This window comes from Nelumbo lutea, chromosome 5, assembly GCF_056320005.1.
Source record: "Nelumbo lutea isolate HS-2025 chromosome 5, American lotus-T2T, whole genome shotgun sequence".
In the NCBI taxonomy this organism is placed as follows: Eukaryota; Viridiplantae; Streptophyta; class Magnoliopsida; order Proteales; family Nelumbonaceae; genus Nelumbo; species Nelumbo lutea.
The window spans coordinates 3836026-3847663 of NC_142688.1; the positions used below are offsets into that span (position 1 = coordinate 3836026).

The 11638-nt window shown below is 39.8% G+C and overlaps 1 protein-coding gene across 1 annotated transcript in view; it reads left to right on the plus strand.

Annotated features, from left to right (window-relative positions):
* LOC148849894 (Splicing factor, CC1-like protein) overlaps nucleotides 1-10273 on the plus strand; it is a 28410-nt gene extending 18137 nt beyond the window's left edge. The window contains exons 6-14 of the mRNA XM_088946257.1: nucleotides 2574-2808; nucleotides 6872-6958; nucleotides 7035-7109; nucleotides 8560-8643; nucleotides 8955-9019; nucleotides 9099-9348; nucleotides 9429-9517; nucleotides 9667-9781; nucleotides 9895-10273. Of these exons, the coding sequence (XP_088802383.1) occupies nucleotides 2574-2808; nucleotides 6872-6958; nucleotides 7035-7109; nucleotides 8560-8643; nucleotides 8955-9019; nucleotides 9099-9348; nucleotides 9429-9517; nucleotides 9667-9781; nucleotides 9895-9936 (1042 nt within the window). The 3' untranslated portion in view covers nucleotides 9937-10273. The remainder of the gene's footprint in view (nucleotides 1-2573; nucleotides 2809-6871; nucleotides 6959-7034; nucleotides 7110-8559; nucleotides 8644-8954; nucleotides 9020-9098; nucleotides 9349-9428; nucleotides 9518-9666; nucleotides 9782-9894) is intronic.
* Nucleotides 10274-11638: the final 1365 nt, after the last annotated feature.

Consider the following 11638-nt stretch of genomic DNA (forward strand, 5'->3'; position numbering starts at 1 on the left):
TTTTGTTTGCAAGATCTGGACCTAGAGAATGCCTTTGATTCGGTGGATTGGCAGTTTCTGTTAAAGGTGATTAGGAATTGTGGGTTTAGGGAAAGGTGGTGCAGTTGGATGATGGGTTGTGTCAGTAATTGTCATTTTTCCATCCTAGTAAACGGAGTGGTTGGGGTCTTCTTTCCAGCCTGTAGGGGCATTAAGCAAAGGGATCCTCTTTCACCTTTTCTCTTTACCTTGGTAGCTGATGCTTTTAGTTGAATTATCACTAGGGCTGATAGGAAAGGGGTCATAAGGGATTGGAAAATTGGCAGAAACCAAGTTCCAGTTACCCATCTTCAGTTTGAAGATGATTTAATGATATTTTTTTATGGAGGCTTTAGTGAGAAGGTGGGAAACTTAAAGGAGTTGATTAAGACCTTCGAAGAAATTTCCAACTTGAAAATCAACTTGGAAAAAAGCTGCATGGTGGGGATTAATTTGGAGAATGAGGAGATTGAGGCTAATGCACATTGCCTTGAATGCTCTACTTCCTCTTGGCCTATGTCCTACTTTGGGCTTCCATTAGGGGCAAATCCTAGGGAGAGTAGGTTTTGGACTCCAATCATAGAGAAGTTTGAGAAGAGGTTAGCGGTGTGGAAGAAAAACTACATCTCGTTGGGTGGAAGGATAACATTGATAAGAGCTACTCTTACAAACCTACCTACTTATTACCGCTCGGTCTTTAGGATACCGCCTAGGGAAGCGAAGAAATTAGAAAAATTGATGAGAGACTTCCTTTGTGAGCCAGGGGAGGTTGTGGGTAGAAGCAAAGTGGAAGGGGGATTAGGTTTAGGAAATTTGATTAACAGGAATTTGGCTTTTCTAGGGAAGTGGTTATGGAGATGGCCTTTGGAGCAAGAGAGGCTTTGGCATGAAGTGGTGAAGAGTATTCATGGATGCTCAGAGAATGGATGAGATGTTGGTGCATCAAGAAGGTCTACCAAAGTTTCCTAATTGGGGATCTCCCTCTTAAAGATCTTTTTGCTTCCTTGTTTTCTGTTTCTTGGTTTAAAAATGAGGCAATTTCAAAGTTCCTTCCTTCTCCGTTAAATCCGTCGGCCTTGTCTTGGGATTTGGGTTTTCATCGAGGGTTAAGGGATGAGGAAGCTGTTTGCTTGGCTAATTTGCTTTGCCTCCTTGAAAAAGTGTGGTTGGATCCTTCTTTGCCAGACAAGAGGATTTGGGCCCCTCACCCCAAAGGGTTATTTTCCTGTGGTTCCTTGTGTAAGTCACTTTGTATTACCTCCCCTCAACAGGCCCCCCTAAGGTAATGACTTTCTTGGGAAGTGTGCCACGGGAAAGTCAACACCATGGATAACCTACAAAAGAGAAGACCCTTTATTTGTATCTCTCCTAACATGTGTACCCTTTGCAGATCTCATGGTGAGGACTGGTATCATTTATTTCTATCCTGTGATGTCACTGCAGAGCTTTGGCATGGCTTTTCTCTCTATTTCGGTGTAGGTGGGAGATGCCAACAGATTTAAGTTTGCTGTTCAATTCATCTACCTTCTCATGGCCCCATAAAAGAGGAAGAAGAATGGAGGTGTGCACGAGCAACATTGATCTGGACAGTGTGGGAAGAAAGGAATTCAAGATTATTCCAAGAGAAGGGAAGAAGCAGCCAAGCATTGAAGGATTGCCATTTTAAACATGGCGATACATTGTTTAAAATCTATGAAACTATTTCATTCCTTCTCCTTTAATGACCTATGGAGGAACTGGACAGCAGTAGCAAGCTGCTCTTCCATAAAGGACAGGGTTTCTACAATCTGGGGCCCCCCTCCACAAGGTTTTCTGAAACTGGAATTTGATGGGAGCAGCCAGGGCAACCCAAGGCCCCCTGGGCTAGGAGGAGTTTTAAGAAATGAGGCTGGAGAGGTTATCCTTCTCTACTCTGGCCCGTTGGGAGTAGGGAATTCTGTTAGGGCAGAATTGTTAGCCGTCATACAAGGAGCCCTTCTTGCAAAAGAATTGGTGTGGAGAAGATGCTGATTGAGGAGGGTCTAAGATAGTAGTGGGGTGGTTAAATAATTCATAGGTTGCATGGATTTACAAGAATGAGCTAAAGAAGTATAAATGGCTGACAAGAAACATGTCTGTTACAGTACAGTGGGTGGGAAGATTGGCGAACGCTCTAGCTGATACTTTTGGCAAAATAAGGGACAAATAGGGAAACATTGTTTTGGGCTTAACTGCAATCTTGGAGTAGCACTCATGTACTCCTTGTTATAGTTTTATAGTTTTGTTTTTCTGGTTTCCAGTGTTGGAGAGGTGGCATGCCAGCATCTCGTGCCTCTCCAAGGGACTGTATCTTTCTCTTGATCTTAATGAAATGTGATATTATTTATCAAAAAAAAAAAAAACTAGTAGTTGAGCCCTACTTGAATAAAATTTGTTTCTTGTACATTTGTGCATAGAAATGGATATTATAGACTTTCAGCAATATCTGCTTTTTCATAATTAGGTGAGCTTTTGATGTTTAATTTTGGATTACATGTTGCATATAGGTACTTGATCTTCGACTGGCCTTTTTTCAGGTATATTGAATTTTATGATGCAATGTCTGTCCCTATGGCAATAGCACTCTCGGGTCAACCACTTCTTGGTCAACCAGTGATGGTTAAGCCATCAGAGGCTGAGAAGAATCTGGTCCAGTCAAATACAACTGTAGTTGGAGGAGTGGGTGGTCTTATTGGGCCCTATTCAGGAGGAGCTAGAAGGTTGTATGTTGGCAATCTGCATTTCAATATCACAGAAGACCAACTTCGTCAGGTAATAAGATCTGGAATGGTACTTTCTAGATTTCAGATTCATAGTGCTTGATGATCAAACTCAGACAATTTTGTCTTTCTTGCTTTTTCCTTGTTGGAAGAATGTCTTTTATTTGTTGAGCATGATACCATGGCTATTGTTTACCTTCACCACTATTTTAACTTCTGGAATGCATGTTAATATGGTGTCAACGTTCCAAAACATGCTAGCACAACTTAATTTGACCAATATATGCAAGTCACATGATACAAGATAGAATACCTTGTTGGCAAGGTGCCAACCAGCTGGTTGGTAAGGTCTACTGCTGGTTGCAGCGGAGACTTGGGATTGAATCCCACAGCGGTGACTTGGGATTGAATCCCACAGCGGTGACTTGGGATTGAATCCCAACTGCACCTGGGTGGGGGGGGTTATGGGTTAGGGGATGGGCTACCCCCTGTTGTGTAGCCCTTCAAAAGAAATAAAAAAAGGTAGAATACCTTGTTGATGACTTGCATTTTCCTATGTATATAAAACCCACCTTTTGCGAGTGGAGAGAATTCTCTATGCATACCGCATGTCATTTCCTAATGATTTGCAGATTGGATCTATTACTGTATTTCTTTTTATTGATGGATTTCCTAGTGCAATCAAACTAATTTTGTATTGAACTAGACTGCTATAGGAGAATAAGATACAAGGTTCTGTAGACTCCGAAAAGATGGAGGGGCCTTCTTAGCTCTATGAATGACAGTGACACTAAGTTGGTGTTCTCGGAACCTAGCAGAACTAAGAGTTTAGTTTGGATGTCAAGGATGTCATCTCTTTGTGAGGACAGCTAAACCCCCATGAATTCAAATACCCATTTTAATCCACTGGATAACTCATTTTCTAATGCCAGTAGACACCTAGTGCCTTTATCAATATCTAGCCGGTTGGTGGCTAAAAGGTGATTGCTTAGAAACTAAAAGGGGCTAAAGGAACTAGTCAATGGGGTAACTACTCAAAATATTGATGTATGTATCTTCATTTATGTAGAGATACAATAACAGGAGACCAAATCTGGAATGACCTGGCCTTCCTTTCTTCCTGTTATCCTCCTCCCCTCTCTCTTCCCGAAAAAATGAAAGAAAGAAAAGAAAAGAAAGAAAGAGATGATTTTCAGCTGGCAAACCGTCTGAGTCAATGATTCAACCCTTGATGTCATAAGATCATTACCCAATGTTTAGTACCAGCTATCTGGGGTGGGCTAGATAGTGGATACGGTCCTAGCCTTTGGCATTATATTGATGCCACCAATATAAGAATTTCAAAAATAAAATAATACAAAAATGGTAACCCATGGAATGAGTTAGATGGGTCAATGGTGCCACTGTCTGGGTTGGGTTGTTGACTGATTTGTGTTTTGTAACTTAGCAGGCTAGAGGTTAACCTGAACTGGGATTGTGACTAGGTTACCAGTCTGACTGGCCGTGTGGATTTTAGATCATCTCTAGATTGTTGCTCTAATATAACCGTCACATAACTGTTGTCCTTTTGGCTCTCAAGTGGGCTACAATAAATATGGCATATATTTAAAATCTAATGGAGAAATGTATTTGAGAGTTCCTGACAATATTATTTGGACTGGAAATATGTTACATTTCTGAACTAATCTCTATCACTTGCTTTATGCATGAAATAAAATTTAAGAGCTGTTAATATGATTTATCTTTATTGTTTAATATTTAACTGTATGTGGATATAATACGCAGCATTTTTATGACATTTAGAGATGCATGGACTTTATATAGAGTTTCAGTTGGAATGCAAGGCCTTGTTTTAGGCTGCTCCTTCAGTTGTTACATTTCTGAAATAACTTGCTTTGTGCATAAAATAAATGTAGGTGCTTGTAATATGATTTAATATTTAGCTTTCACCTCCTATGTATCTCATATGAACTACCTTGCAATGTTTCTGAATGGAGGAGCCAAAATGGCTTGGTATCACTTGGAATACCTTTAACCGTATGTGGATATATTACACAGCATTTTTATAACATTTAGAGATGCTTGGGCTTGTTTATAGTCTTCTCTTTCAGTGAGAGGGCTATAAACAAAAGCCCCCATGAGGAGGGAATGTTCAGTATAAGCTATACTCATCATATACAAAAAATGAAGCTCTTGAAAAGGGGGTAGAAGACCAATTATATGCTTCCATTGATCACAAACATGGGGGAAATAGGCTTCAGACCTCTTTCTTTATGGACACCCACTTGAACAAAAGTCTTTCTGCCCTATCATCCATTACTCATCACCGCTTCCAACCGAGTAGCATACCCCTGAAAATGCAATTGTTCCTTCCCCCAAATCACCCAGCAGATGACTATCAGGGATGCTTGCCAAAGCAGTCTCCCACTCCTACCGAAACCATCTCCAGCCTATGCAGAGAACAGAGTGCCAATATCACTTGGAGGAGCCCAAGCCTTGCTAAAAGTCTTAATAAAATACGATCACACAGCTATGTAAAAGGGGAAATGAAGTAATAGATGGCTGATCATGATTGACCAAAAGCATGCCTCTGGCCATCAGGTTTGTATTTTGTTCAGAATGGCAGCCCATATGATGAAGCTCACCTTGGATGGGACTCCAGCTTTCCAATCCACTTCCAAGGGCTACAGAGACATGGATTTACCATGAAAACCCCATCCTTGTGCCCTTGTCCATCAACTCCTATCAATCCCACCAGGATTTGGAGAAGTGGAATTGATTCGCTGTAGTAATGAGCTTAACTCAGTTTTTCATTCCTGAATACTACTTCTAAGACTTGGGGTCCATACCACCTGATCTTCCAGCATATTGTAACTGCTTTGTACCCCAACATCTTTGTCACCTGACAACTAATAAATGTGGGGCAAGGAAGTTGCCAAGGATGAAGAACCACACCATACATTTATCATCCCAGAAACAGATCTTTTCCCCATTTCTGACTTTAAATGAACACCATGAAGAAAAGGAAGCCAGGTTCTTCATGATACATTTCCAGCAGGATTGGGATACTGGGCTTGTCATCTGACCAGTGTTCTCAAAGTGCAAGGCACAAAAAAGGCGCAGGGGTCAATTTGTGCCTGAGGTGCAAGGCGCAAGGCGAGGCGTGCGCCTTTTTAAAGCAAGGCGCAATATTATAAAAAAAATGAAAAAAATGTCGGAAAATTCATAAAATATTGAACACAATATTAATAAAAAATATAAACTTAAAATTTAAAAAACCTATTATCTAAAATTAAAATACATAAATATAAGATGTAAAGCATATTCAAATGAGAATTTAAAAATAAAATCAAACATATAAAACATTTTCAAGCATTTAAAATCCCGTAATCTCTTTCCATACTGAACCACCAATTCCACTCGCCCAGTAAACAGTACCCATAACATTGAAGAGGCCTCAAAACCAATACTGCCCTTGGGCCATTGGTCATGAAAAAGTACATTGAGATTCCTTGTGTTGAAGTGGTAACCATGACCTGGTAGATGACTTGATATTGGTGAACTTGATTTCCAATTTTCTTTTTCATATTTATATTTTCATCTTTTGGTGGAATGTGGTAAATTGGGCATGGATGGCCTATATCATTGCTATTGCTGTTGAATCTCGATTTCCTTAGCTCCTTTTGACTACAATAGGAATGTGCAGTTTGTATACATTTTATTCTTGATAAGTTTTAAAATTATTAACTAGAACGAAAATGTCTCTAATTTCATATGATGGAGCATTTGTTTATGTAGCAAACTCAGTTTCCCTTTTTAACTAAAAGGGTGCTTTGCGTTTCTTCCACAAACATTGCCCCACTTCCCAAAGATGGGTATCACTGTCATTTACCTGGGCAATATATCATTGACTTACACCATCTCTCAGCAGGATTAAAAAACAGTTTGGATGTTTTTTGTTGACCTCATCTCGCTTATATGGACCTTTCCATTGATATGATAATTTTGCAATAGCAGAAACTGAAGAATTACTAAGGATTTTTCAGATGCTTTAATCCTGCTTATTCTAAATATATGTGCGGATGAATTTGCTGAACGTTCATGTGTATTTCCAGGTTTTTGAACCATTTGGTGCTGTGGAGTTGGTGCAGTTGCCCCTTGATCCGGAAACTGGGCAATGCAAAGGTTTTGGCTTTGTCCAAGTGAGTCTGACAGTCATAAAGAGTAATCCTACCGTTGAAAATTATATTCTAATGCTTTTTAACTGTGCTGTTTCAGTTTGCACGTCTTGAAGATGCTAGAGCTGCTCAGAGTTTAAATGGACAATTAGACATTGCTGGCCGCATAATCAAGGTAACCTGTTATATTTTTCAACTATTCCTATTTGGCTGTGGTTGAAACAGATGGAAGCAACAGTATATTCTGCTAGTTATCCCACCAAAAGAAGGGAAATTTTTCATTACTTGTCAAAAACTTCATTGCATTATATGTCATAAAGTGATTCCAGGCCCTGGTTATCCTCATTTCAGAAATTCCTTAGCTGGTCCAGCCTTAGCTAATGCATCATGCAGGTTATTTGCACTTCTAGGGATCCACTTGAAAGAGGTATTCAAATTTCAACCGAGCAGATGAGCCTGAGGGTGGGCCTTGGTGCAATGGTTGGGTTTCCATTGTGACCTGGGTGACCAGGCTTCAAATATTGGAAACATCATCTTTGTGTGTCAGGGGTAAGGCTGCATACATCTGTCCCTCTCCAGTCCCTGCATTGGATGAGCCTCGTGCACTGGGCTGCCTAGATGTGCCTGTCTCACTAAAGGTGTAAATGTCCAGGGTATATACTCTCTATCCTCCATCCAGGATATGATTGTCTGGCAGCCCCCTTCTGTTATTAATCTTGGTCCATCCCTTCATTACAGTCAACTTCATCCCTTGTATTAAAGCCCAGCTCAGCTTCTAGGGATCTGTTTATTCCTATTGGCCCTGAAAAGCTCATAGAAATGCTACTACTACTTCAGTCCTTTATTTAACCTCCAATTCCTGAAGCTTCCGTATTTCACAATACCCACCAAAGTTTAGCTTCAGGGTTCTTTTTGCCGGTGCTTCCCACTATTCCCTTCTAATGGGCCAGTCAAAGATACTGTTTTTAAATTCATCGCTAATCATCACCCAATGTGCAATCCTAAATCCATCACTAAATCACCCCATGGTTCCCACAAAAACGTAGCTCTTGTACCCTTCCTGTGGATCTTCTCCCTTTTTGTATGACAGACTGCAAACCTATTCTGAAACATTCCATGGCATTATCTGGAGCTGACCACACACCTACGAGGCTTGAGCAAAATAATTCCACACCTGAGTAGCATAATGAGAACTTAAGAGAAGATGGTTAATATTTTCTCCACTCTTCAAGCATAGAATACATACTTAAGGGGAAGACACCAATTTTTTCTTTTTCTTTGTAGCCACTTTTAGGTGTTAATGATTTGATTTACTGCTTCCCAACATCAAAACTTCACTTTTGGTGGGATTGGACCTTGACAAACAGCTTTAAAAGGGGAGGGGTTTATGGGAGTTTGGCAACACAAAGATAAGGAAGAAACAGAGAACAGGCCATTAGGGTTATGCACCTATAGACCACTTGTAAAATACAAGGTTATCTTTGCCAACGGATCTTCTGAATAGGTTCAGTGAAATGTGTGAGAAGAGTCATCTACTGCATAAGCCTCACTAAAATTGTTATTTGTAAATTTATAATTGACATATCTTGTTTTTTTTTATATTTTATTTGTTTGTTTGTTTGTAGGTATCTGCTGTTTCTGATCAAGTTGGAATGCAAGATGTTGGGGGAAATGCTGGTGATTTTGACGATGATGATGGTGGAGGCTTGGTATGCAATATTGCCCTTATTTTGTAGCTATTTCCTTGCAGAGTTCACATCTGTGCTCCACAGAGGGTGGCGCCCCACAGCACATCTCAGCATTGCACTGGGGACATCTCCCGTACTTGTCATTGGGAGATGTTCTCAATACATGGTTGAGATGTGCTGTGGGTGCAGATGTGAATTCTTTTTTTTTATGAATAGATGTGAATTCTTCTTTGCACTGTTAAATTCTTTTCAATGGCTAGTGTCTAGTGTCTACTGCATCTGTTGTCTTGATTCCATGCCAGCTAGCATAAGATATTTTTCTGGGTTTGCAGTCTCTGAATGCTCGCTCCAGGGCTCTTCTAATGCAAAAGCTGGATCGGAGTGGCACAGCATCAAGGTTGCTTCTACTGGGTTTTCGTATTTAAATGTATTTGTTTATTATAGCTTCATTTAACCTCTGTTTCATTTGTCCGCAGCATTGCTGGTTCAATTAGCACACCTGTTGTGAATGGCGCTGGCCTTTCTCTACCAGGAACATCAGTTCTTGGTGCTGCACCTGTGATTGCTCCCCTTGTTTCTTCCCTTGGACAGGCATCTGTGCCCACATTTTCTGGATTGGCAGGTGCATCCCTTCCAGTTCCAGCTGCAACTGCGCCTGCAATAGATACTATGGGCGCACTGAGTGAATGTCTGTTACTGAAAAATATGTTTGACCCAAAAGTTGAGGTTGGTTCCCATGTAGTTTTCTTTGCTCACTGGGCTTGTCTCTGTTACTATGCATGCTAAAATAGTTTGCTGTGCTGCAGACAGAACCAGATTTTGATTTGGATATCAAAGAGGATGTCCAAGATGAATGTTCAAAGTTCGGAACCGTAAAGCATATCTATGTGGACAAGTAAGTAGTTTTGCATCATAAACTCTTAATCCAACGGAATTGAAATGTTTCTTGGTTATTTTGATATGGACCATCCTTTTGATGCCTGAATGTTTGTTTCTACATTTTTATTTTATATGATCTGATCATTCTGCGTGGTTCAATAACAGGAATAGTGCTGGCTATGTATATTTACGCTTTGAAAATGCTCAATCTGCTACGAATGCACAACGGTCACTCCATGGGAGGTGGTTTGCAGGAAAGATGATAACAGCAACGTTTATGGTCATTCTCTCTAGCTCATTGTTCTCTTTTTTGAAGTTGTATTTACTAAAGAGTTGTGTTGATTATGCGTTTGATTGTGTTTTTTTTTTTTTTTCCTTTTTACATTTATACAGCTGCCCCAAAACTACGAGGCCAAATTCCCAGACAGTAGATAGATTTGCTTCATGATGTATCAAGTGGAAGTTTTACAAATAAAAACATTCAACTCCTATGGATTAAATTTGTTGCTTCTTCAGTGTCAACTAAGGGTGGCTTGGAGTTATTTTATGTAACAATGGGAATGATCTTGGTCTCTCATCTGTGGCTTGGTTTATAGCCCATTTTTGGAGGGTTCTGTGTTTTCTTTAGATCAACGGGAAGGATACGAGTATAGGAGAGCATACACTACAGAGGAATTGGTTACATATTTGTACTTAATTGTTAATGCTAAATGTGTTTGACTAGTCTTCATTTATTGCACTTTTATCGAGGCTTGCCTGTTGGTTTTTAAAATGCATATCGAGCAGTGTGAGATGCAGAAAACCTCCATTATCAGGTAATTCCGACTTCCGGTCTGAATAACCTTAAATTACAATTTGCCGCATTGTCATGCATTCCCCTAGCAGATTCATTCCCACATCTGGCGTGGTGCTCGTTAGTGTTACCAGGGATTGTTTACTAAAATGTGTGCGTGTTTGATATTCAAAACCAAAACAGGGGTTCCGTCAATTAATATAATTTTGCTATTGTGGCATTTTCTGTTTTGAACAACAAAAGATTGCCCAACCCCCTGCTAATGGAGTTTTATTTTCAAATAATTTCCTTACCTATTATTCTTGCAGGATTTTCTCCTGAAAATTAAGAAGTCAAGAAATGCATTTTTACATGAAAGGCTTAAAATAGTTGAACTTCATTTATTTTTGACGGATCAACTCCTATCACTATTTGTATTGGGATCTCCTAACAAAACCTGTCCCCACATGATATACGCCGCACTTCTCACCGTAAGATTGGGACCCAAGATGTGCGTATTCAGATCATGTTGAAAAGTTGTTTATTTTGGGGTTAAGGCTGGACTGCCTCACTAAGAAACTACTATTTAACAGAGTTCGGTTCTCCCAACTACATTCAACACTTCCAACATAATCTGACTGCATCTCATATGTAGACCTGTTCATGGGCTGGGTAGCCCGGCCCATTATAAGTCAGGCTTGATCATAATTTTAGGCCCGCAGCTCAGGTTCAGGCCTAAAGCACTAGGCCCGACTTTTTTGGGTTGGGCTCAGGCTTTTTCAAAAAAGCTTGTTCTAAGCCTGAGCCTGACTTGATAATTGATGTTATATATTAAATAATAAAAACATATTTTATTTAATAGGGTTTCACTAAGATATGGAAAAGATATGATATCTGAAAAATATCTGACCAGTTAGCCAGAACCGTAAATGTGATGGCCAATTAGGTGTTATTTATCAAAATTCATAGGTGGGTTTTGATTGGTCAAAACTCTTCCGATATCATGTCTTTCCCGCATCATAGATTTTTCCTATTTAATGATATGTACATATACAATATTGGTTCTTTGTTCTCTTTTTTTCAAATAATAGTGAGATGTTTATTATTTTTTTGTTTTGAAAGTTTTTAATTTAAATAAAACATGTCTATTGAACAAAAAAAGAAAAAAAAATCTATTCTCAAATTTCTGGCCGGGCCCAGGCTTCAGGCTTTATATGAGGCCCAGACTCGGGCTCAAGACCTAGGCCCGATGGTCGGGTTGGGCTCAAGCTCAAGCCTGAGTGTATTCTATTGAAACTTATACAAGCCCGGCCCGGCCCAGCCCATAAACAGGTCTACTCATATAGACCTATTCATGGGCCGGGT